Source organism: Chroicocephalus ridibundus, chromosome 20 (genome assembly GCF_963924245.1).
Source record: "Chroicocephalus ridibundus chromosome 20, bChrRid1.1, whole genome shotgun sequence".
NCBI classification, from domain to species: Eukaryota; Metazoa; Chordata; class Aves; order Charadriiformes; family Laridae; genus Chroicocephalus; species Chroicocephalus ridibundus.
Window position 1 is genome coordinate 6,394,784 of NC_086303.1, and position 24,299 is coordinate 6,419,082.

Below are 24,299 nucleotides of genomic sequence, written 5' to 3' on the forward strand. Positions count from 1 at the left end.
CCGGCTGGGCTCTGCCTGCTCCCCGCGAGCCACACGGCGAGCAGCGGGCAGAGAGCTTACTCCTCGGCACCCTGGGAAACTATCCCACACTGCTCCCTCCTGACAGCAGAAGCCGTTCCGTGGCAAAACCTGTGCTCAAGGAATAAATATTTTGCCAATCAACAGCCCACTGACAGACTACAATATTGCTGCAGCAAAACATACGGTCCCTGCGAAAGTCCATGTCCTTGGGAAGAGGCAGAGAGCAGCACCCTGCACTGCGCTTCGGAGAAAAGATGCCCGGAGAGCGGTGCCCGGAGAATCATCACCCTCTGCTAAAGGTGCATCCAAAACAGGCAGGAGCGAAGCGCTGGTACACACCGCGCATCCTGTGTCCGCTGTGAGCGGTGTGCCCCGCCGCGGGGAAAATTGCTCATTTGGGTTCAGTGAACTAAATACGAAGTGGTCTGTGCTGAGCAAGAGCACAAAGTAAAAACACGGTGAATAAATAGTTTTCATACTAGAGAGATGCCTGGACATATCATTTCGGGATATCTCTGCAGGTTCATTAGTATGTTCTGGAAACTTCCTTTTGGCAAGTGTCCCTCTTGTCCCTCAAGGAGCTGGCATCCGCGTCCTCCAGGACACTCACTGCTTGGCTCCTTACGCTGGCAGCGATCTGCACTAATAGATCATATGTGATTGGATATATTTTGTTAAGCAGAGTAGGAAGGCAATAGAAAATAATAAGGAGAAAACGCTCTGCTAGGAAGTATCTGGTAGAGTGGTCTGTGCTGTTCATCTGCTTCTCTATTAATTATCTGCAGAAAATATGAACTTTTTAATTCAGTGAAACACCACGTGAGAATGATTTCAAGTCTGCATTTGCATCTACAGAGGCCTTTCTCCTGCAGAAGGACCACCTTTTCCTAAGAAGCCTGATTTTCCTGGCTCTGAATCCCACGCCTCCTTCCAGCTCCCATCCTGCCTGTCCTTTCACCTTTTTTTTTTTTAACAAATCTGGTTTTACACTGTATCTCAAGAGAAGGCAGCATTGATCAAATCACCCACGTACTCCCAAGAAATACAAAATTTGTCACTGTAACCACGAAGCTTTCATACTAAACCTACCCTCAGCTTGTGCAGCGGTAGCTCTGGTGTGCTGCTGCCATCGCACACTTACACTTTTTGTGATTTCCCCCGTATCCTTGTACGAGATGCTTCCAGCTTTTGTTGCGGTTTGAGCTGCGAGATTATTATGAACCAGAAGCTTGAAATAAAAGTGTAAAGTGTAAAACGATAAGGATCACAGCCAAGAAACCTATTCACCAAGCAAGAACCAAACCAGCTGTTTAGAGTCAGGAGAACCCGACAGACCAAGATCAGTGGAGCTCCAAACATACAGACTGGCTTAAGCAGAAAAAAAAATGTACAAAATGCTCTCCGTGCACCTAGAGCTGCTTGCGGGCGTGCGGGTGGTGGTAAGGAGGACGTGCCTCTCCCCACGGCGCGCTGGTTCTCTGTGTGCCAGCACGGGAGTCCCGAGCAGCATCCCACAGAAATAACACTTTCATTCCCCATTTTGCTCCTTCCGAGGCGGCCTTGGGCAGTGGTAGAGATGCTCAGAATACCCTGCGCTCCTCTCTGCCAATGCCAACCTGAAAACAGACACCTGACAGCTATTTCTAGTTCTTCGCAATATAAATAATAAATGGTTTCATACTGGGAGGAATCAAATGGCACCAGATGACTCCGGTAATAAATTAGGAGAAAGGCATGTGGTCTCTTGTCTGGCATCTCAAAGCTGACGTGCAGCTTTATGAGGAGGGAGGTGGCTCTGGTACAAAAGCCATCAACATAAATCTCAGCTGTTAGAAGCTACGGCACTTTTCATACCGGTTTTAAGGGTTGTCGTAATTCTGGTCTTATATGAACAATCCTTGGCAAAGGCTGGAGTAAGGAACACACCTGCACCACTCTGTGGGGTTTACGTTCATCACTGTACCCTAAATCCAACTTCCTGTCAGTCATTGCAGGACAACTCACCCTCTGCCAGTCAGGCTAAAGAAAATTCCAGTAAATACCTGCATATTTGGGGTTGGGAAAAACTGATCTAAAAATCACTTTCTTCCACGTGGCTGCTATGTAGATTGACTTGCTTTTAGACCTTAATAATAAACAATCATTTTCACTGCATTAATGGCTAAGCGCCTCATTCATCCCTGCCATGTGGTCCAGGGTGTCCGTACGCGTGTGCCCGTGCGGGGTGAGGGGACCGGGGGATGCTGCTCGGGGACGCCCCGCCGCAGGCGCTGGGCTTCAGCGGGTGCGAGGAGCAGAGACAGCGCGTTGGGAAACCGCCCCCGCCTGCAACAACTGCGAAAGGGTTCAGCTAAATACAGGCTGCGAACGGGGGTGTGCTCTGCCCATCTGGCTGCCGACAGCTCCCCGGGCACCGCAGCCCTATTCCCTCGCCACCTTCTGCCTTTTTCCTTCCTGGCATGCAAAATCCCAGGGACATTCAGCACATATTTGAGTAATTTCTCCCTTTCTTTACTAAGCTATTCCAGTCTTATTCTCTACTGCACTTAGAAAACTTCTACTTCTGGGGAAGGAAAAAAAAAAGAGACTATGTCATCACCTCAATTACCCAGTTAGACGTGCGGCTGGGACAGACCGGCGGGTCACCTGAGCAGGAAAGCCATTATCTGCCGTGTACACTGTCAGATTTCATGGGAAATAGGTGGGAAGGTTCCTTCTGACAAGAAGTGGTTTTGATTTAGTGCTGCTATAACGAACTGCATGGTGTGTCTAAAGATGACAGAGTACCGGGAAGGTAGTCTATTTACCCCTAAGGATAACTGCCATCTATTTAAACAGAACAGAGAAAAGATTATTTAAATAGGTTTGGATATATTCCCTGTGTCATAACAGACGTGTTAGCTGCCAGCAGCCATCCCACAGCCATTTCCAAATGGTCAGAAAACAGATATTCTGAATAGCTACATCTAGCAGGATCCAGGCAGATAAAAATTTCTCCGAACGTCACCAAACCGGGGTAATGGCCCATTACGAGTAACAGCACCTTGGAAAATTACGCTAGACCCTGTCCCTGGTCATCTTATACCTCAGCGAGTAAAGCAAACGCTTCCAAGTGGTGGTGGTCACCCAGTTCTCATGGGAAACAGGAGGACCATGTTACAGAGCTCAAATCAAGGCTAATAAAGTGCAGTTACAATTTCAGGCAAAGCTGGCTTTTATCAGTACTCCCACATGCCGGGAGATGGACTCCGTGACTGCTTATGAAATGTTTTGTCATCTAGCTTCCACTTTTCAGCAAGCTGATGAAAAAAAAGGATAAATCCATCAGACATGTTGTCTTACCAACTCCTGATATGTTTTGGCTACTTACAGAGAGTAAGAGAAGTCTTCGGAGCAGATGTGAAATTCAGATCTTGTTTGCTCACTTGTCATCACTCAAAAAGCAAAACAAACACTCCCGCTCCTGGAAAAATTAGCCCTCGTGTCCCACCGCTCTGCCTCACCGAGCCGCACGCGGGCTCCATCTCCTCCGTGGATGACGGTTCCTTTCGGTCCATAACCCGCTCCCACCTTCTTTAAAACCTGCTGTGAAGCGCCAGAGAAGCCGCAATAGCGAGCCCGGGAAATTGTGTAAATCAGTCTACGTGGAAACTATGCCGAAGACATCACTCATAAAAAATATCTAGAATGCCATCCTACTGCAGCAGAGCGCGAAAGGTAATCCAGAGAGAGTCATGAAAAACGATTCCATGAACAACTTCCTGAACACTGATCTCTGGTCAGTGTCTGTCAGGATTTTCACTGTGAGTTCCTCTACCTCGAGAGGGGTATTTTGCAGGCACACAGAGCTCCCTACAAACTCTGGATAACACAAAAGCAGCCAAGACGTCAGTTTATTACATTTTCTCTCCAATACTTCAACGTGCTCTCTAAACTTCATGATGTTTCTCACATGATACTCCATAACGCGGAGCTGGTTTGGCAGGACTTCCACGTACTTCTCCAGAATGACGAAGGCAGTGTTTCAGCATCTTCTCCTCGTACCTTCACTGCCCTTCCCGGTGTTTTCCCGTGTTCCCAGGCACGCGTGGTGATGGGGTGCGAGTGGCTGCAGGACCAGCAGAGGCGAGGGAGGGACTGGAAACCCAGGCCAGGGCTGTGTCCATCCTCCTCCCGGGCTGCTGAGCAGCTCAGGGGCTGGTGTTGGTGTATCACTTACAGGAGGGGTTTTTCTGCTTGTTCTTGCACATGTAATCACAGATAAAACTGAAAAAGTGATTTGAAGCTGCTGTCTGGCCCAAGAGGAAAAAAAATCTTAACAGAAACACATATAATCCTGTACGAGACGAGCCCAGAATAATCTAATTGGATTCTTTCTTAAGCTAAATTCTACAGCACCGTTATCTCCTTGATAATTTACTGCACACAGTAAGAAGCAAACAAAGAAAAACTGCTCTTGGTAAAATCTTTCAGACAGATTTCAGCATCCTGAAAGATTTCTTTAACTGAAAAAAGAAAGCTGTGTTTTTACTGGAAATGCCTTAATAGTTTTGGTTTTAACAGCCATCACATGGTGTAAAAAGAGTTGTTCTGGAAATTCTGAATTTCGTTGCTCCTGTTATCTTTTTTTGGCCAGTTTCCCATTTAGAGCCGGGATATCACCGATGAGGTTTAGAGGATGCTGCCAGGCGCAGCGCCGAGGCTGAAGCCCGCTCGCACCGCGGTCCCGCTCCCCGGCGCTGCGCGGGCCGAAGTCCCTGGGGCGATGGCCATCGAGGAACGGCAACGGCAGCGGAGCCCGAGAGCTCGGGGCCAGCCCTGGGTGCATCCGCAGCATGTCTGCCGTAAGGGCATGGGAAATAAAGCAAAATGCAGAGCCAGGCTGTCCTTGTCTGAGCTTTGCATCAGTTATCTCCCTCTTTCAGCAAGAGACGGTCGCTCCCTCTGCCGCTCTCCAAAGAGACCAGCGGTCACGGCAGCGGTTGGAAGGGATGGAGAGCCACAGTCACCACAAACCTCTCCCTCCCCAGATGCACAAAATTAATTTTGCTTTTTATGGATGCATAATTAACCCCTGTAGTAAACATCTATTCAAACCTACATAATTAGTACTTAATTTTTCAAAAAGCTAATGAAAGGCCCTTTTAGATTCCTAATCGGCTGCTACTTTCTATTATTCAACTCCGAGTATGAACTATCAACATGGGAAATGCACTGTACGGCAGGAACTGGGCAGACTGGAAACGCGAGGCTGAAAGCCCACACGCAGGATGGCCAAGCATCTGGGTGCCTGATCGAGTCCACCTCACGTGGACTGTCATCGGCTGCGCAATGCAGACTCAACGTGATTCAAAAGTAGCCATTCTGCAGTGGAAGAAATTCGGTCTGAAACCCAAACCCACAATGGTTCATCTTTAGGTCATGGGGTGGTTGTAGATTTTGGGAAGCTGGTTTGTATAGTGGGTCAGGACAAGTCCCAGATGGTTTTCTATGAAAACAACGGCAACACAAGAGACGTACTAGCTAGAATTATTTAGGGACAGATAATCGAGCTGTACAGTAAATGTAAATGGACAGCTTAATTAACAGCACATGCCTATCAGCAGCTAATTAGATGATTCTTTACCATTTTAAAATGAATGGTTACCGCTTAGTTCCCAGGACCATAATTACCAGGTTAAGAAGAACATGCAAAACCTATGGCCAAGTTCTCTCTTGGTAACTCAGTTACCGACTTAACCACCTGATTTATAAAATAAAGTCTGTCTCTTTCCAACAGACACAGTATGGATTCAAAGAAGTATCATCTAGTTCCACATCAACTCCTTCCCAATCCCACTACAAATGAAGGAACCTCCTTGCTTTACAGTCAGTGCCTGTGTTTTAAGGCAACAAAGGAAAGCAAATAATGCTTACAGATTCCGCTTGCGAGGAATACGTTATTGGATTGCACGTTACTTCAAGGAGCTCATCTAGAATAACACCTTCCCCCGACCAACCGCTCTGAAATCCCAGCTGTATTGCTTATAAAAGTCCTTATTTATTTATTTTCGCTCCAGAGTCCATGTTGTTGTCATTGGCTGTGCTGCAGTGCTCTCTGCTGGCACCAGCCTGGGAGTTCCCGGGATGCTACAGCGGAGCAAAGGCAGGGACAAGGCTGTCACTGCCCCGAGCCTGTGCTCCTGGGGACAGCCCTGGGGGGGCCACCACCCCCGGGACTGACAGCCCAGGAGTCACCCTCCTGGGAACGCCCGAGATACCAGCGCTGGCTCTGTGTATTTGCTTTGTGAGCTCGTATTTGCGTTCAGGGTGTCACATCTCAAAACTTCTCTGCTTGAAAACCCCTGCACAGGCGCCTCCTGAGCAATGGCCCTGCTGCCCTGCGTGCCCTCTCCCTGCTAATGCTCAGGAGATATTTCCTCTGCTCGCCTCTTGGCAAAAACACACGGAAGTGTTCCGGGTCCCTTCTCACCAGAGGAGCCCTGAGCTAAGTCCCACCATTTTATCCATTTCCAAGGCAAAGGTCTCTGGCACTGTCTGATGAAAAGCACCCAGGACCAGGATCAAAGATCAAACGTGATTTTCTTGAAAATCTCCTTTCTGCGTTGTGACGGGCACCCCGCGGCAGGGCCTGCAGGGACCGGGCTAACGGCGCCTTTCAACCACCTCCACAAACGGGCTGCTGCAATTCCCGCATCGTGCTGCTGGTTTCCATCACACCTCCTCGCTTCTGATTCATGCCGTTAAAAACTAGATTGTTGCTTGCTCCGAGTGGCTTTGGTTAATAACTGCTATTTTAACTCCAGCCCGCGGAGAGCTCAGCAAAAGTCCCTGAAACGAGTTGCCTGTTGTCCTAGATTTCTATCAGCAAGGTCGAGAGCCACCATCTCGGTTGATTCTTTCCACGGCAAAGACGCAAAGGAGCTTTTCCCTCCCGCTCCCAGGGGGTTGGCGGTGTTTTTCTCAGCGTGTTCCTGAAGGCCGAACTCTGAACACTTGGTGTGGGGAACGGTGCAGCTCCCGCACCCTGAAGAGCCCCACTCCGCTTTCCTTTTTTTCAGGCAAGTTTCTGCCTACTTCTAACGGCTGGCTGTCCCTGGCATCGCCCTGCTGCAGCCATGCTCTTTCTGCAAGATTTATAATCCATTTACAGCAAGTGCCACAAGAGCAAGACAAGGCATGCAGCCCCACTCCAGCCCGTCACAGCCAGCTCCTTTCCAACACCACTACCACCACCACGCGCACCCCAAGGACTGGAGCGCAGTAGATGCTCCCCTTGCATTCCCATTATCTCTGCCTTAAAATTCTCCTGAGGCAATTGCATTATCACAGATTGTGTCCTTTTCAATTTCATTTCCCCTTAATCACCCCACAACTACCGCAGCCTGGCCCGACTGGGTCCTCGAGCAGGGCAGACGAAACCCGGGGTCAGACCCGCGGTCAGCAAGGCGAGAGGGATGCTCGTGCACGGATCCCGGTTTGTTCTCCTGATTGGCACTCTGTTGGGAATTATGACCGTGAAGAACCTATTTCAATAAAGGTCCTGGTGCTTTTCCACGTCCCCCGGCCACCCCGCCAGCGCCTGCGGGTGGCACTGGGCTCTGCTGCGGGTACAGTGGTTCCTTCAACTGAATCTCTCTTAAAATGCCCTCCCTGCTCCAGGCTGTCCTTCGCGTCTGTGTTATCTGACAACACAAGTTTTAACAGCAGCTATTAAATTTCTAGTTAGAATATGACTGGTGACGGCTTTTGAGAAAGTAAAAGAACTCTAGAGGAAGTTAAGAAGAAAACCCAAAATCTTATACAATAATAAGAAATAAGCGAGAACTGAATATGAGGAAGACAATAATACTGAAGGCATTATATTGGTTTTATGTTTTAAAAGTGGAATTAATTGGATGGGAATGGAAAAGCAAGAGGCAGAAGTGCCCAGCACCTTTCTCACTCCAGCTCTGTCCCGAGGCACGGTGGGCAGAGCAGCCCCGGGCTGGGCACCGGGGGCAAAGAAATGAAGAATATCAAAGAGCCTTCACCTTGGAACTAAGCTACTGAAGAAAAAAATATTAAGAAAAATAATGTAATTTTCTAGTATTGCCTCAGAGTTTATTTATTCCTGATATAAAACTGAACTTCACAATGATAGGTACTTTTTTCATGCATTATTCTAGATGGCAGTGTAAATCAACTGAGAGTGCAGTCACTAAAGTTGTTATTCCCATCTCTAAAAATCCTACACTACAGAAATGATTCCAAGAATTATTAATATTTCCTATATTCATATGTGCTGCGCTTCCTGGGAAGGCACACACACAGAGGTTTTGAAAGTCAAAATAGAGCCATTGCATGGTTTAAAATAGTCCAAAACTCTGGCGACGGAGATTAATCTCTGCTGCAATGATTTTTCCCCACAGTTTTGTGCCATCTAAAAAATGGTGGAGAGCATCCCCTTCCCCACGCTGGAGAGGAGAGGGCTGGGGGGCCGAGCATCCCCCTGGGACACCCCGTCCCGGTGCTGTCCCGCTCCACGCTCCGCAGCCCCACAGACCTCCCAGCGCCACACAGGAGAAAACGGGGCCATTCTTAATACCTTGTTTGATTCAGGCAAATTACATTTGCATTCCACGCAGGAATATGTCGATACTAAATCGGGCACTGGCGGGGAGTGGTGCCGCTGCGCTCCGTGCACCCTTTCCCCCGGCAGCTCCATCCACTGCTGCCGGCCGAGCGGCGGGTTCCCGCGTCGGCGCTGCCAGGTGCGGTGCGGGCATCGCCAGCGCCGAGTCAGGCACACGCACACCCACGGCCACCTCCTGCCCGTGGCAGCGGAGTCCCCGCCAGGCGCTGCCTGGTTACCGTCACGGCGCAGCCATCGCCGCCCCGCGCGGGCTCTAATCCCCGCAGACGGCGGGAGCCGAGCCGGAGCAGCAGCCAGCGGGAGTTGCTTTGTTTGTGCTGACTTGGGTAAGCAAAATATTATTCCCTCAATAGCCATTTGCTTTTCCTGTCTCTTCTGTGCAGCAAAGCAGGTGGGATTCTGGCTAACCTGTTCTTTTCTTTGAACTGAATTTTATCTAGTAACAGGAAAATACAGGAGGACCTCTCTGCGCAGGCTGTCAGTCTGGTATCCTACAGCACTCATGTTATATTTAGCAATTTCATAGAAAGCTGCCTTCTGACATTTTACTAGAAAAGTATTTTAAAGAATCAAATATCTGTAATGAAAATTGTGATTTTGCAAGTGTTGATCAAGGACTGCTAAGTTAACGCACTGCTTTTGAATCGATGGAGCGAAGGGATGAATACAAGACATTTAATGTGGATTTGTTTTTAATGGCGAGCTCATGTTTTCAATTTCTTGTTCTTTTGTCCCTGAACACAGAGGCTGGCCTGGCAGTTAATTCATTCACATGCACATTGCTTGTTTTGGTGTATTTTTTAAGCAAAACCCTTCAACTTTGTATTCTTGTATTCTTTTTTCTGTAAACTTCTAAATCTAAAGGCAAAATCATGAAAGCAGCATGCATCTTCCCCCTCCACATGTAACTTTGTCACAAGACTATTAATCATGTCTTACAATAATTTTGCTAATGCAGTATATCCATTCAGAAGCAGAGTGTCTGTCTGCAGATGGATTTGTTACTGCGAGATATAAAAGCGGAACAAATTTCTTCGGGAAATATTTAAGCAAGGTCATAACAACACTCATTACATTCTAAGCAATGTGTCATTTGCTGGATCAGACCGACTACAGCAGCAGTCACGTTTATTGACTGAGTCTGTAGAAGAGCCCAAAGGTTAGACATTAATATTGAAGCTACTCACTACTTTCAGCATATACTCATCAGGCTGAAGTCCTGCATGTTGCTTAATTTGTTACGATGGAGGAGAAGGAGGCTAAACAAATTAAAGCAGAGTTATGTACTTCACTTTCACTTCTGAAGGTCTTTACCTACATTAATCAATGAGCATTTCCATTTTAGTATGCCATCTTAACGCACGGTTGATCTTGCAATGTCAAAAGGTGGATGGACAAAAGGGCGAGCACGGACCCTTCTCGAGGTTAGGTGCTTAGAATAGTGCATTTTTCAAGTGTGCGTTGGGTGTAGTCTATCCGTGCATCCCACTGCTGTGGCTGGAAGATGTGTCACCGAGGCAGGGGATGATGCACATTGTACGGGGTGTCAGGATGGGTCTGACAAACGAAGCATGGCAGTGGCGTGATGGAAGCGCGCAGATGGACACATCGTACGGCAGGAAAACCTGCCAGTCCAAGCACAGACCTGTTTGCCCAACTTCTGTGATGATGCTTTCTATTCCTGGGGAAAGTAAAGCTTCTTCAACTAGGGGAGGAGACACGTTAAACCCTGTTTACCCTGCGCTGTGCACCAGCACCGAGAAAGGTCAGGACGTTGTTGGACCAGAGCCTGAATAAATAGCAAAAACCAGACAACAAATCTATCAAACATTGCACTCTCGCAAACTGCTGCGAGGTGCAACAAGTGGCTTAACCAGATTGAGAGACAAAGCAAAGACAATTCCCAGAGCCTGCCCCAGGAAAGTCACAGGTCCCATAATCCCATAAACCCGTCCTGCACCAAGCCCCTGTGCAAACGCTTCCCCCTGGACCAAAAGAGAAAAACGAACCGAGAATAATGTGATCCAACGCGAGGAAGGTGGGCAAGTATTCATCACCCGAGCACATATGCAGCTTTACATTTCAGGCAATTCAAACATTTCGTTATTTTGCTCTCAAAATAGCAGCACTTATCCCCTTCCTCGCAGAAAGGCGAGGGGAGGCAGGAAATGACTTGCTCATGATGGCACAGAAAAACTGAGAAAGCAGGAAATCAAATACACGTGTAGGGAGTCAGAGCTATTCATCCAGCCCTTCCCCCAGATAGCAGCGAAAGCAAATGCCGTACGCAGAGAGTGACAGAAGGAGGAACTATAAGATGAACAGATGATTCACAGGAGACTAAAGAAAACACGATACTACCTTCCTTTGGAAGCAAAATCCATTTTAAAAACAGACTTGTTGAATTTGTAAGGAATAAAACGTGAGAATACTAAGGGAAATGAGCAAATGTTGGGCAAATTTGACACTTGTGCTCAAATGGGCCAAATTCACAGAAGCGAGTGTACACGGCTCCGCTGTCACCTCCCCGCGGCAGGGACGGCCACCTCTGCCCCGGTGCCGGTAGTGTGGTCCAGCCTCCCCAGGAGGGATTTCTGGGCTGCCCCCAAAGAGCTTGTGCCAACTGGGCCGCGCTTCAGCACAGGGGCTGCGCAGGAACGGGGACTAAAATACTCTTTGTCCCTGGGGCCAGGCTGACCTACTTTTTTTTTTTTCCCCCCCTTCATATTCTTTGTTTGACAGTAGGCTGGAAAGAAACGGAGAGGTCATCTGAATTTTACCCGTCATTCACCACCACGCTGGCACCATGCATTGGAGATTTGGTTAAAGTGGATAAAACTCACCTTCCGCCAGCACCTGGACGTCTCTGCTGGGAATCCTCTTTTTGTGACGTTCCAGTTCTGTAGAGACTGGGGGGGGATGGGCAGGTTACTGCGAACGCAAACTTCATTTGGGGGCTCAAAATATTGGCAGAAAGGTTTCTACTAACTGATCAGCGTTTTTGTGAAGAACTTTTCATCTTCACTGATTTTAAACAGCAGGATGTGTCTGGGTTTTATAAGGAGTTGTATTTCTAGGAGTTACACACGCATCAGAATCCAGAAGGTAAACAAAGGCCAAGTGCACGCTGGCCTTTGGTGGCTTTAAAGACTGAAGTCTTCAATTGTTTACAACTGAGTCAATTTTGTTTTCAATAATGTTAAATTAACCTTTAAAAAAATTGTGTCAAGGAGCTCAAAACCCTGAAACTGTGCTAATTAAGGAGATAAAGTAGGTTCAGGAGGAATTCAATATCTGAGCTGTCTGTCATGAAACAACATCTTTCAGCTTTTTCTCTGCTTTAATACTTCTGTCTTTTCCAAACACTTACTTCTACGCAAAAGACTGTGCGTTGTCTTTCGAAGGCTCAGCTGTGTCTCACAGCCCGTGGGGCAGCCGTTCCTGCTCTCGGGAAGCGCGATGCTCCACGTGCCGAGGGGATGCTCCACGTGCCGAGGGCGGCACCCAAGCCCCTGCTGCTGGGGGATATTTTCAGTCTATTTCTTTTGTATCCTGATAGCGTGGACAAGTCACATTTTTTGATTTTTTTTTTCTAGTGTCAGGGCTTCTTTTTCACCTTCCAGCGTACTTCCAGTTCTGTAATGTTAGATCTGATCTTATTAAGAGCGCTTAGATGCTTGTATAACATTTCACACCTTGTGCAAGCTCTAATTCCCCCTCCGCTGCGGCGAGCTCCCCCAGGCTGACAGTGTCACCCTCTGCAGGAGCACGGAGCCGCGCAGCCTGTGCTCTAAAGAGCTTAGCAGCGAGGGGAGATTGGGGACTGGGACCTGGCCAAGGTCAAGCCGCCCGTGAGCGGCGACGCGTGTTTCAGACACAGGGATCAGCCGGGAGTCCCAACAAACCAGATCTCCTGCAGTTCCATCCTCCAATGCCGAGAACACGCGCTCAGCCGTTGCCCCGCAGAGAGGGGGTGACTCCAGAAACTGGCCTTTTCGGAGACCTGCTCTCGCCTCCGCACGCCGTGGGGGGGCTGCAGGGGGGCACCGCTTGCTCCTTGGCTGCAGCACCGACACCCCATCAGGGCAGGGCACCCCTTCGCCATCCCAGCAGCCAGCGCGGGGGCATCACAGCCCTGAGAGAAAAAGGCAATGGGAAGGTTATGACTCAGAGCAAAAGCAATCTGTCAGTTAAAAATTAAAGACGACAGCAGCGCAAACTGTACAAGACAGATCAACAAAATGGTTTATATCGATTCCCCTCCCTGCAGTCATGAGCTCTTTATTTATTATTTGAGCAATAAAGCAGCTCAACTATAATCCATCTCCATCACTGGTTGTACCTAACTTCTAATCTATTAACTCATGGATGCTTTAGTTAAAATTAGCAACCATTCAGCATATAAATATGAAGCACAATGTAAACATTTGTAATTGCCAACATGCGCTAAATGAGTATACTGACAAGAGAGTATTACCATATGGTCACCAGCTCCCACCCAGCTGATCTGGTATTCGGCTGCACTGACGGCTGGAGCGGGACGTAGTGGCAGGGACATGGTCAGCACTAACGGCTGTGAGCAGCAAAAGCAGCAGCCAGTTTCACATATCTGAAAAGTCTGGCTCCTCTGATCAAGCAAACCCCATTCACGGCGTCCTGAGTCCAGCTAGCTCAGGGTAGTCGGATTCTTCATGCGAGCACGAGTCACGTCAGTCACCTCTCTCCTCCTCCTCTTCCTCACAGCATTCCCTGCTTCCACTCTGGAGGAGATGGGTCGCAAGGAAGAGGACGACAGCAGCTCCTGGAAGAAACAGACGACCAACATCCGAAAAACATTCATTTTCATGGAGGCCCTGGGATCGTAAGTACCAGAGCTGCTCTCCAGACAGAGCCACCTCTAGATACCGGCTCCCCAGCCCAGGGCAGCGACTCCCTGGCACTGGCCAACGTCACAAGAGAACATCTCCTCCCGAGTCAGGCAGCCATCCTGAGGTGAGGGGTGGGCGCTCCATCACTGCTGGAGCTGTGATTCACGGCTCCCGCTGCCAAGCGGCACCGAAGCAGCTCCTTCCCACCAGCCCCGCAGCCGGCTCCGGGGCAGCTCTGCCCTTTCCTCCTTCCCTCGAAGCCTGCGCGGCAGCTCGGTTCAGTTTTTGCTCTTTTCCTGCTGAGCGCAGTGGTCTGCTGCTGCTACAAGGTCAAGCAAGGTCAAGGGATGGCTCTGGGAGAGGTATTCTAATAATAAGTCACATATTTAGCTCATAAACCCTGCTTCAGTTGAGGGATAAAACAAGAGCAAGGATGTTCAAGCTGTACAATACTTCCCTGGGAGTTAACAGCTTAATTTGCCTATTCATGCGAATGAGACAAGAAAACATTTCCAAGGTGGTGGAGGAGGAATTGAATTACCTCCACCAGTGAGTTCCGTCACAATCAAATTTTCTGTGACTTTAGAACCCATAGCAGAGCTCCCAAAAAAACAGCTACTCCAGAGCTGGGCAACATTTTAAATTATCATGTTCCTGGTCAGCCTCAGGATTTATTTAAATTATCCAGTAGCTTTCTCCAAAGGGATGAGGTTAGAAAGCTTTGTTCTCTCCTAGCCAACTTGTTGATTCATCATTTTTTAATAAGGGGCATAATTATTATAAACTGTTTGGGACAGATATATAGAACAGATGCCCCAGCATCTGATTTGTAGGTTGTTCATTTCCTACTATTACATTAATAGGAAAATTTAGCATTAGAAATTGGGATTTTTTCCACATGCACCACTTCAGCTACCCGAAGAATATAAATGAAGATCTGGGACCTAAAACGACCTGGAAACTTACTATCGCCTTCCCCCAGCATCCACAACTGTTGGATTAGGGACGTGGTGAGGACGTCCCTGCCTATTCCCTGAGAGCTCTCAGGAACTTGAAAGGCATTTCCATGAAACAGCCTTCAGAGCTCAAATGGATGGAAGGAGAACAATGTGTGAAACAAGGAAAAGGTCCCAACACCGACTGCTTTTTGGGCCAGAAAAGACCATTGCAGGCAATTTATAGAGTGAAACAAAGATTCAAATTCATCTGTTGGGATGCCTTCCCAAAAATCTATGGGGTTTTTTCTTTGAGTTTTTTTTAAAAGGAATCCCTCATCCTTGCTAGGAACTGGTCCTGGCAGAGCCCAGTTCCTCACAGCCTTGCACGTTGTTTCGGCAGCACCCAGGGTCCCATAGAGGAGGAGGAGGAAGGCTGAGCTGAGCAAGGAGCTGCCTTCGGCTCCTGCTGCCCCTGCGTCATCACCAGCTGCTGCTCGCTAACGAAGACACACGAGCAAGCGCCGCATGCCAGATGGGTACGGCTCCGTGCTCAGCCAATCTATCTGCACAGTACGCTGGATTCTTTGTTTAATGGATTATAGGAGGTTTTCTGCCCTTGTTTATTGGGTTTGCTACAACAGCATCCCAACCAAGAAGGTGCTTCCACGGTGCTCACCTTCCTCCCTGCAGGGCTTTGCAGACTCAGTGGCAGGTTCCATTTAACTGCCATCAGTTCATCTGTTGCTGGTTTGATGAGGATTATTGAGGACTGGCCTGGCAAAGTGTGCACTGTCACTACCCCGAGACACGTGTTCAGCTGCCCAAGACAAACCTTTAACAGGATTGTGAGCTTTAGGCATGTTATAAATACCTGCTCATGGCTGCACTGGGGTTCACCTTGTCGGGGATGTACAAGACACTCATTGGCACAGGGTACACAGGCATTGGCACGCTCTGCAGAAAGGAAAAGCCATGAGATGCTGAATGAAAATATTAACTGAGGTTATCCAGTTATTTTGCACTTTAGCTATACAGAACGTTGGTTGATATACCCAAACTGCAACATAACTGGGCTCTCCTCGCTGCAGTTGGGCTGTCTCAGTCGTCAGGGCAATGCTGACCAGGGAAAGTGAAGACTTTAAGATGATGGGGCCTTTGAGGAAACACAATTTGTATTAAGCAGGAATTTGGCCCCATTAGAGTGGAGGCTGCTGATCTTTCCCTGGGGGTTGTTGACCCCAGAGAGCCCCCGAGCTGCAGCCTGCCCTGTTCACGAGGTGTTATCGATACAGCCCCTCGGCTGGGCTGGCGTTAGCCCGGGGAAATCCCCCACTCCCAACGGATTCAAGGGCAAAGGTTCCTTGAAAGGCAGCGAGCTGCGAGACCGCAGACCGTGCCTCCTCCTGCACCCACAGAATCACGGAATCACCCATCGCCTGGCACAGGTGGGAGTAAAACACTTGATCATCTTTACAGATGGTCCTGAAGAATGCGATTTAATTTCACTGCGGGCATCTTTTTTGTCCACTACCTCAACACAGCTTCATAATGAACTATGCAAAAATAACCTTTTCTCTACAAACAGAGAAAACTGAGAAAGTTGTGAGGGGTTTTCTACATATTGCATAATCTTGCATTGAATGTCCTAAGTTTGGGGCTGCTGGAGATGTAGTTCTAGCTTTACAATCAGCATCCACTTAAATTACTATCATACTGCTTTTTCTTGCTTTTGCCTTTCTCTCTGTAATTATCCTTCCAGTTCACAGCAGCAGCATCTGCTGAAACACAACTTTCTCTCCTCTCCGCACAGAGGTGCCTTTTCAGAAGTTTTCCTGGTGAAGCAAAGAAGCACTGGCAAGCTTTTTGCTCTGAAATGCATCAAGAAGTCTCCTCTCATCAGGGAGAGCAGCCTGGAGAATGAAATAGCAGTGCTGAAAAAGTGAGTGCGTGTACACTGTAATGTAGTGTAGAACAAAAGTCCTTTCCCAAGGCGTGTGGCTCTACAGTAAGAATAATATAAGGAAATAAGTATTTCTTTTTAAAGAATATATAAATATTACTGTGAATTAGTAAATTAGTAAAGTTTCTTCTGGTCTGGTCCTCCACTGCTGATGCCTGGTGCTCCGAAGGGAGTTTGCCGCAGCATCAACAGTCCTCTGCCACGCAGGGCGAGGGAGATCAGCCATGGAACAGCCCAGGGAGCTCTCACTGGTGATTAAAGCAAGACGACTGGTGGGTTTTCCACTTGAAAAGCCACTTTGTCCTTGCCAAGTTTGTTTCTGACCCGCATTTATCTTTGCAGAATAAAGCACGAAAACATCGTGACTTTAGAAGATATTTACGAGAGCACAACCCACTTCTACCTGGTCATGCAGCTGTAAGTATCAGCAGAGCCGCTTCTTTGGGGGCCACAGAGGACGAGGAGCGGCAGGACCAGGGCGATGCACTGCATCTCAGCACCCGCACACGGGAGCACAGCACCCGCACATTACCGGCGGCACACACAGGGGCCCTTCAACACCTCTCGCTAACGAGGCGAGAGCCGCACGGCTTGAACTAACGGCGACACTTCTTATGCTGTCTTGGCCCATTCTCCTTTTAGCAGGAAGTTTTTAAACCAAGATTAGGATCTATTTATGCAAATTAATTCATCACAGTTTAGCAGGGCAGAGACAGAAGTATTTCTAATTAAAGCTGTGCCATGCAGGGTTTCTAGAAATGAAAATGGGCAACATGTCAGCTGTGCCCGGCTGCTACTGCTAACTTGCAGATTTAGCTAAAGGAAGCAATCACAGAAAAACATAGATCCACTGGTGCAGCAGAGCCTGGAGGCCATCCTGCCCGTGGCGCTGGACGCCTGTGGCTCAGACCTGCCGGGAGCTGCCTCGTAACCTTACCCAAATTCCCTAGGTTTACCAGTAATGCTTCCTGGTACCCTGAAATTGCACTCAAGAGTGTCCATCGGCCTCTCAGCCTCACAAAAACTGCTGCCCAAGGAAGGGTTCTGCTGTAGGTGGAGTTGTAAAAGGACCAGAAAGTTATCTTGCCTTGTACGGGAAAGCATAAGAAGCTTTGTTTAATTTTCTTTTCAGTCGTCTTCTTTCTAAACTACCGTTTCCACAGGGTATCTGGGGGAGAGCTATTTGACCGAATCTTGGAACGAGGAGTTTACACCGAGAAAGATGCGAGCGTGGTGATCCACCAGGTCCTGACAGCAGTGAAGTACCTCCACGAAAACGGGATAGTTCACCGCGACTTGAAGGTGAGCCCTCAGCACCAGCAGTGCCGCGGGGAGCTGGCACCACCACAGGCTTTACCTGCTCTGCCCCGTGACTTTCCGTTGTTCCTTTCCATTTTTCCACCTCAAATTTCAACCTCCGACCACTCTGTGTTCACAGCCTGAAAACCTTCTTTACCTTACTCCCGAAGAGAACTCCAAAATCATGATCACGGACTTTGGCTTGTCTAAAATGGAACAGAACGGCATCATGTCCACCGCCTGTGGGACTCCAGGATACGTTGGTAAGCCGAGGATCAGGAATGGGCTTGTGCGGGTGTACTGTCTGGGAAAAAGGTTGTGCACGTACAGTACTTTGCCTAGCAGAAAGAAAAAAAAATACATAATTACGTATTAACAACATGCTACTCACAGATGCACTGCGTGGACCACATGAAGACCGGATTAGAAATGAGTGTAGAGGCTGCAAAATCCCATAATGTTTAAAAGTACAAAGAACAGGATAATTTTAAGAGCAATATAATTCAGCGTTAGTCATGTATTTGTTGAAAAATTACACAAATAATTTTAACACAATGGGATTTTGTTTAACGCCCACTAGACTGCATTAGCTTGATCCACAGTTCCTGGTTAAAACCTCAGGATGCAGGCAGAAATTGTCAGCGGTTCTTTCTATTCAACGGCATAAAGCAGACGCTAAAAGCACAGACCAATCCAAGCGGTAAATGGGGCTGGTTTGGGCCCATTCTCTGCACTGGCACCTCAGAGACCAAGTGTACAAGAAACTACTGCTCTTCCCAGTACTGGATAATTTACTATTGCTTAGAATTTTCATTTGGTTTTGCTGTTCTGCAGCCCCCGAGGTCCTCGCCCAGAAACCATACAGCAAAGCCGTCGACTGCTGGTCCATTGGAGTCATCACCTACATCCTGTGAGTAAGAGCAAAGAGCATCCCACTTCTTTTGCCACGAGTTTCCCAACTCCTCCATCGCCTCACACACCTCCGCAGAGCGGCCGTGCCAGCGGAGGCGATACCAGACCTCCCACTTTGCTGCGGGAATACAGCAGTGGTGTGTTCTTCCTTTGCACGGACTCACTCGACCGTAGCAATGAAAGGGATATGGGGAATCAAGTAGTGGAGCGGAGATAAAAGGAATCACATTTTCTCTATTATGTGCCTCATTCTATGCTTTATTTTTTTCCAGTTGCCTACAAATACCATTCAATCTTCCTCGGTACTTTTTGTTTCATTTCCTCCCACACGATGCAGCTACGTACCAGCTGTGGCTTTGTCCTTTCGCTGCTGCAGTTAAGTTTTTAACTCTTTTCTGCAGCTTTACCAACACTCTTAGATGTGAGGGACAGAAAGGTGGACAGAGCAGCCCGTTACTCTCTCACTCGTGCTGCCCACGCGCGCCCAGCCTGGCCGGGCTGCGGAGGAGCCGGTGCCAACGTGGCCGGCAGCGCTGAAGGAACCGCTGCTTTCTGCTCTGTTCCAGGCTGTGCGGGTACCCTCCTTTCTACGAAGAGACCGAATCCAAACTGTTTGAAAAGATTAAGGAAGGCTACTATGAGTTTGAGTCTCCGTTTTGGGACGATATCTCTGAGTCAGGTAAAGCCCTGGCGCTGGGAACCACAGCGCTCCCTCCCACCAGCTGCAATCCTGATCCCTGCGACCCACGGGCACGATCCTGCACCAGCCGAGCCCCCAGGCACCCCCCATCCTGGCACTTCACATCCTGCCCATAACGCAGCATCGCGGCTGAAGCCTGTTACCCTAACTCTGATTTCCACAAACAATTAGTGACCTCAGAGTGGGCTTCGGTTTCCCTTGGAAGCCGAAGAACTTCAGGGTTTTTTCACCCCATTTTTGGTTTTTGGGGGAGTTGGGGTTTTTTTCTTTTTTCTTTTGCCCTTCGCTTTTTTCCCCATCACATCACATTTCCTTACAGCAACACGGCCCGCCGCATCAGCCACCTTTGTGCCCTTCCACCAAACTCACCCGCTTGTGGAGCTCGCCTGCCCAGAGCGTACTGAAGGCAGCATCTTGGCAGCGTATTTTAAACATCGATCTTCTATATACACAAACAAAACTAGCAGGAGGTTTGTTAGGACTTAATGACAAATGCTGCAATCCTCCCTGAAAAAAAAAAAAAAGATAAATGGAGGGATACAAGTGCTCTTTAGGGCAACTTCTGAATCTGCTCAGTTTGCACTTTCTGATGGTTATTTTAGAGTTATTTTTCAGCTGAATTATTCAACTCAAATTCACATAATCTAAGCGTTAAGGTTGGCACATCCCCAGTTAACATTTTTTCACCTGGGGCCCTTCACAACAAACGTCTCCCTTTAAGGGAGCGATGGAGCGGTACAAACACCTCCTCCTCGGGGCTGACCTTTGCCGTGTTTACCCACCAGCGTTTGCCGTGTCCTGTTAGGATTGTATCTTGGAACAAGGAGAAAATAACCTTTTCTCTCTGCTTCTCCTCCCCCCGCAAACAGCCAAGGATTTCATCAGACACTTACTGGAGAAAAACCCGAACGCGAGGTTTACCTGTGAAGAAGCCCTGCGGCACCCATGGTGAGAGGACCAGGGCCCCGGCAGTAGCCGGTGGCGACAGGGCTTCACCAGCCCCTGGGCTCGCTCCACACGCCCAGTGGTAGCCGAGAGCAGGGGTGTTTCCCCAACCCCTGTTACTAATGTCACCGTCTGCCTCTGCATGGCCCTGGGTGTTTCTTTTTTATGTGCGAAGAAAGAAAATGATGAATAATTAAAGATGCAATTTGTGCATATTTGCCTCCATAAACAGAGGCAAAGACGAAATCCCAACCTGAGCTTCCCCAGGCTTTGAAGTGTGTGTTTGTGTTACATTTTGTTGCTGTTTTTCCTTGGGGTTTAATTATTGCTGATTGAACGTACAAAGCAGTTAGTTGCCTCCAAAATGTGGAATGCCTTACAAATGCCATCTGCCTACGAGCCCATTTTCTTCTCTCCCCATCTGCAGGATTAATGGAAATACAGCCCTTCACCGTGACATATACCCATCTGTCAGCGCTCAGATCCAGAAAAACTTTGCAAAGAGCAAATGGAGGGTAAGTGGTTTGCTGGTGGGAGCCTCGAGCCATTTCACTGACAAACGCCAGTTGCTGCCATCCAGCAACGCGCGAGGCTTCAGCTGGGTGGGGAAGCAGCCGAAAGCCGGGATCCTCCAAAGGCTGCCTGAAAACTGCACGCCCTTACTGTTTATAGTATGATTGGACCAATATTCCCTGCTGCAATGCAGACTGGCAGATTTACCACAAACAGAGCGCTAGAGTGGGCTCGCCAAGAAAGAAAAGGGGAGGGGGAAATGATTATTGCCTTTACACCAAGGGAGGGAAATTGGTGCTCCGTCAGCAGATCTTTTTGCGAGCTTAATCCAGCTTTTCCTCTTTTCAGTCTTGAAGACAAATTGGTACTTCATTTATACCAAATGTTTTAGTAAGAATTTAGGCGGCGAGAGGAATGCCATAGGAACCACGTGTACGACAGCATTTTAAATACATTCAAAATTCAGTTCTAGTCTCCATTTCTCACTGCGGGGTAATTTACAGCTGTTCCCCGATTGCCTCCTGTAGAAGTGGTTGTCATCTTCCAAAGCATCTGCAGTTTGCACTCACTGGAAACCACGGTGTTTATGCCAGGAAGGAGCACATCCCACTTTCCACACGCTATGCAGACAGACAGTGGGTGCTGCCCAGCACGGCACTGCCCGCCCTAAGGGGGGACAGTCCCTTCGTCCCCCAGCACCCGCCCAGCCTGGCATCGCTCCGTGCTCACCGTGGGGTTTTTCTCTCCTTCCCCAGCAAGCCTTCAACGCTGCAGCCGTTGTGCACCATATGAAGAAGCTGCACATGAACGGTCACGCAGCAGCCGAAAGCACCCTCCCCGTTATACAAGTCTTGGAGGCATCCAGACCCAACACACCCATGGTGGCCAGCCGGCCAGCAACGCCAAACGACGACCAGGACACGTCCCAAGCTCTGGTCCCCACGCGGGGCTGCCCAAACCCTCCCTCTCAGCTGGAACAAGGCACAGGAATGAGAGAGGGAGAGCTGCAAAGCCACTCGGAGAACGCAGCGCTGCCCACGGGCAGCAGCCTGGTCCTGCCGGAGAACCACAGCCCGCCGAGCAGAACGTCCTGCGGCTGCAGCCCAGCCTGCATGGGGCACGAGAAAACAAAGGCGTCCTTCTGCTCCGAGACGGTGCTGCTTAAAAAATCTGCAAAATCCCAGTAGGTATCCAAGTCATTAGCCATAATTTACAACAAATTATATGGGAGTAACCATCCCTGGAAGGAGCGACCTGGCACATGAGTTGCCAGCCCCAGGTGGAGACAGAAAGGAGGGAGGAACAGGGCCAGAAGCAAACGTTCTGAGCGGCTGGGCAGCCGTGCCCAGCCAAGTCTCTTCCATGCGTGTGGGAGCATCAGGTGAGGCACGTTGCTGAGGCCGCGTGGCAAAGCCTGCAGCGGGCTGAGGCAGCAGTGCTCAGCTCCCACACTCCATGGACTCCAGCACATTTGCTCTCCAAAAACTGAAATTACCTGTGGTTAAAGCTGCTGATGCCAATTGCTCAGCTGGTGCCGAGTGGCCAGACCCTGCCTTTGCTGCAGCGTTGACTCGCACCCAGCTCTGCTTTGCTTTCAGCAGCTGATGTTCTTTATATTAAAACCCCATTTTCAATTCACCCGCAGAATGATCGTAAATATTGCTATTTCTCTTTTTTCTTGTTTCTCTTCCGATTCTTCCATTTCCAAGCAGTCATTTCAAATCAGAAGGTCTTGTTCCAATGAAAACAAGTAAACACTCTTCTCACTGCAGCACTGGGCAAACTGGAGTTTGTTTGGTCATGTGATGAGGAGGCAGCCACGGGGCTCCCCGCATTGCCAGCGGTAAGTGCTCCGCAATCCAATCACTAGCTGCTTTTAATTAATCCCATTATGGCATGAAAAAGGGAAAGGCACAAATAGCAAAGCGATTGTACATGAAATAAATTGACTTGCAGGGTTTTTTGCAATAGAAGAAGCCTTAACCTTTCAGCTTCCATTAAGGACAGTGCAGTGACTCTGAATCCAACCTTTACAACTACGCCAGGGTTGCCCGAGGAGCGTGTGAAGGGAAGCCAAGCATGGACCCGGCCTATCAAACTCTACAGTTATTCAAAGCTGCTCACTGGGAACCACACTGGAACCAAACAGCTTCATCAGCTGGGATTAGGGCTTTTCAGCTGGGTCTCAGCTCTGCCCATGAGCAAGGGGCTGACAACAGGCTGCTGGTCCATGGCAAAGCGTAGACAGGGCATCTCTGCAGCCCAAAGGGCCATTCCCCTTCCCAGGTTCGGTCCAGGCAGGTCAGTTTTAGTGGCTTCATTACCAGAGCAGAACATGGAGATGTTCGTTTTGTAGGTGAGCAGAGTACAATCGTGAAAATTTCACCCTGTTTGACCACAGCTCAGATTAATTCGGGACCAGCTAAACTGTTAGCATTTGCACCACACTGTGTATGAGCAGTAAGAAGTACTGCTATGAGATCCTGCAATAAAGAATGCTCCTCAAAGGTGAGCATACGCGAGCACAGTGCACAAAAGCTACATAAAGCGAGCTACATCCTATCATCTTTCACGACACTCTCTACTGATGAGATTATATGAACAGAACTGTAATATACAAAGGATTAATAGAAGAGACAAATGCAAGTAAGATCTACTATAGGCTCCAAAAAGGTCCATTCCAATAACCCTTTATAAATAAGGCACACAAAGGGATCTAAGCTGTTCCTAACCCCCAAGCTCCCGGTTATTAACAGAGCACGTTTTGAAAGCGGCAGTCTAGTGAAACAAAGTTCAATCCTCAATTGAAATTCTCTCTCTTGCAGAAACAGAAGGGCTGTTTTACTCTTTTCTGCACTTCAAAGCCAGACATCAACAGTGCAAGCAAGAAAGGAGGCTGTGTCCCGCCAGCAGCAGGTGGGCAGCAGCGTCTCTGAGCAGCGACCGACTGGTGACAGCAGCACGTTAGTCCCAGGAATCCATCAATGCAGTGACCTCGGGGTGTCTCTGGATCGTTAAAGCTGGGAGAAGGCACTTTAGCAAGGGAAAGTCTGAGGCTACTGCTAGCATATTCAGTGTATATTATCCATACAACATCGCTCGGTGCTGTAAGCTTTTGTTTTCTGTATACTGTTTAGCTGTCCAATGCATAATAAGTACACTGCACAACATCAAGCCTATAAACCAAAGCCATGCAGAGTTTTACTCAGTGGCAGCTCAGTTATTTTCACAATCTGCATCCCATCCACTCCTTGGATTTTGATTAGCCCCAGGCTTCGGCACTCTGAAGTTCAGCATCAACCAGCTGCCCGGGCTGCACAGTTCTCACTTCAGCTATGAAAGGAGAGACAACCTGCTAGCAACCTCCGTATGTCTGATAATAATCACAGCAAGGACTAAGTTCTCTGCTTTCAAGTCTGTAATTGCACAATAAATACTTGCTTAATAAAGCTGAGTTTTGTTTTGTAAAGAGCCTGTTGGTTATTCATAGAAATTTAATGTGGAAACG

The 24,299-nt window shown here is 48.5% G+C and overlaps 1 protein-coding gene and 1 long non-coding RNA gene across 4 annotated transcripts in view; one reads left to right on the top strand and one right to left on the bottom strand.

Annotated features, from left to right (window-relative positions):
• The window catches only part of LOC134525622 (uncharacterized), a 33,055-nt gene extending 21,366 nt beyond the window's left edge, over positions 1-11,689 (bottom strand). The window contains exon 1 of the long non-coding RNA XR_010073817.1: positions 11,500-11,689. This is a non-coding gene — a long non-coding RNA (uncharacterized LOC134525622). The remainder of the gene's footprint in view (positions 1-11,499) is intronic.
• On the top strand, positions 8,630-24,216 carry CAMK1G (calcium/calmodulin dependent protein kinase IG). Of its 3 annotated transcripts, none has more exons than XM_063356635.1 (13): positions 8,630-8,982; positions 13,400-13,517; positions 16,273-16,401; positions 16,765-16,839; positions 17,586-17,724; positions 17,861-17,984; positions 18,556-18,631; positions 19,200-19,312; positions 20,203-20,281; positions 20,706-20,793; positions 21,547-21,974; positions 22,501-22,634; positions 23,617-24,216. In XM_063356635.1, exons 2-12 carry the CDS (start codon positions 13,426-13,428, stop codon positions 22,595-22,597), a joined length of 1,440 nt encoding a protein of 479 aa, XP_063212705.1. In that variant the 5' UTR covers positions 8,630-8,982; positions 13,400-13,425; the 3' UTR covers positions 22,598-22,634; positions 23,617-24,216. The 3 variants fall into 3 exon arrangements, with proteins under 3 accessions (XP_063212705.1, XP_063212706.1, XP_063212707.1); XM_063356636.1 differs by having other exon boundaries at positions 8,631-8,982; positions 22,504-22,634; XM_063356637.1 differs by having other exon boundaries at positions 8,631-8,982; positions 22,564-22,634.
• Positions 24,217-24,299: the final 83 nt, after the last annotated feature.

Excerpts from the sequence above, each read along its gene's own strand:
- CAMK1G (XM_063356635.1), top strand. The coding sequence starts at position 13,426 with ATGGGTCGCAAGGAAGAGGACGACAGCAGCTCCTGGAAGAAACAGACG. Across the intron at positions 17,985-18,555 it reads TGGGACTCCAGGATACGTTG|CCCCCGAGGTCCTCGCCCAG; the intron begins GTAAGCCGAGGA and ends GCTGTTCTGCAG. Across the intron at positions 20,794-21,546 it reads TTGCAAAGAGCAAATGGAGG|CAAGCCTTCAACGCTGCAGC; the intron begins GTAAGTGGTTTG and ends CTCCTTCCCCAG.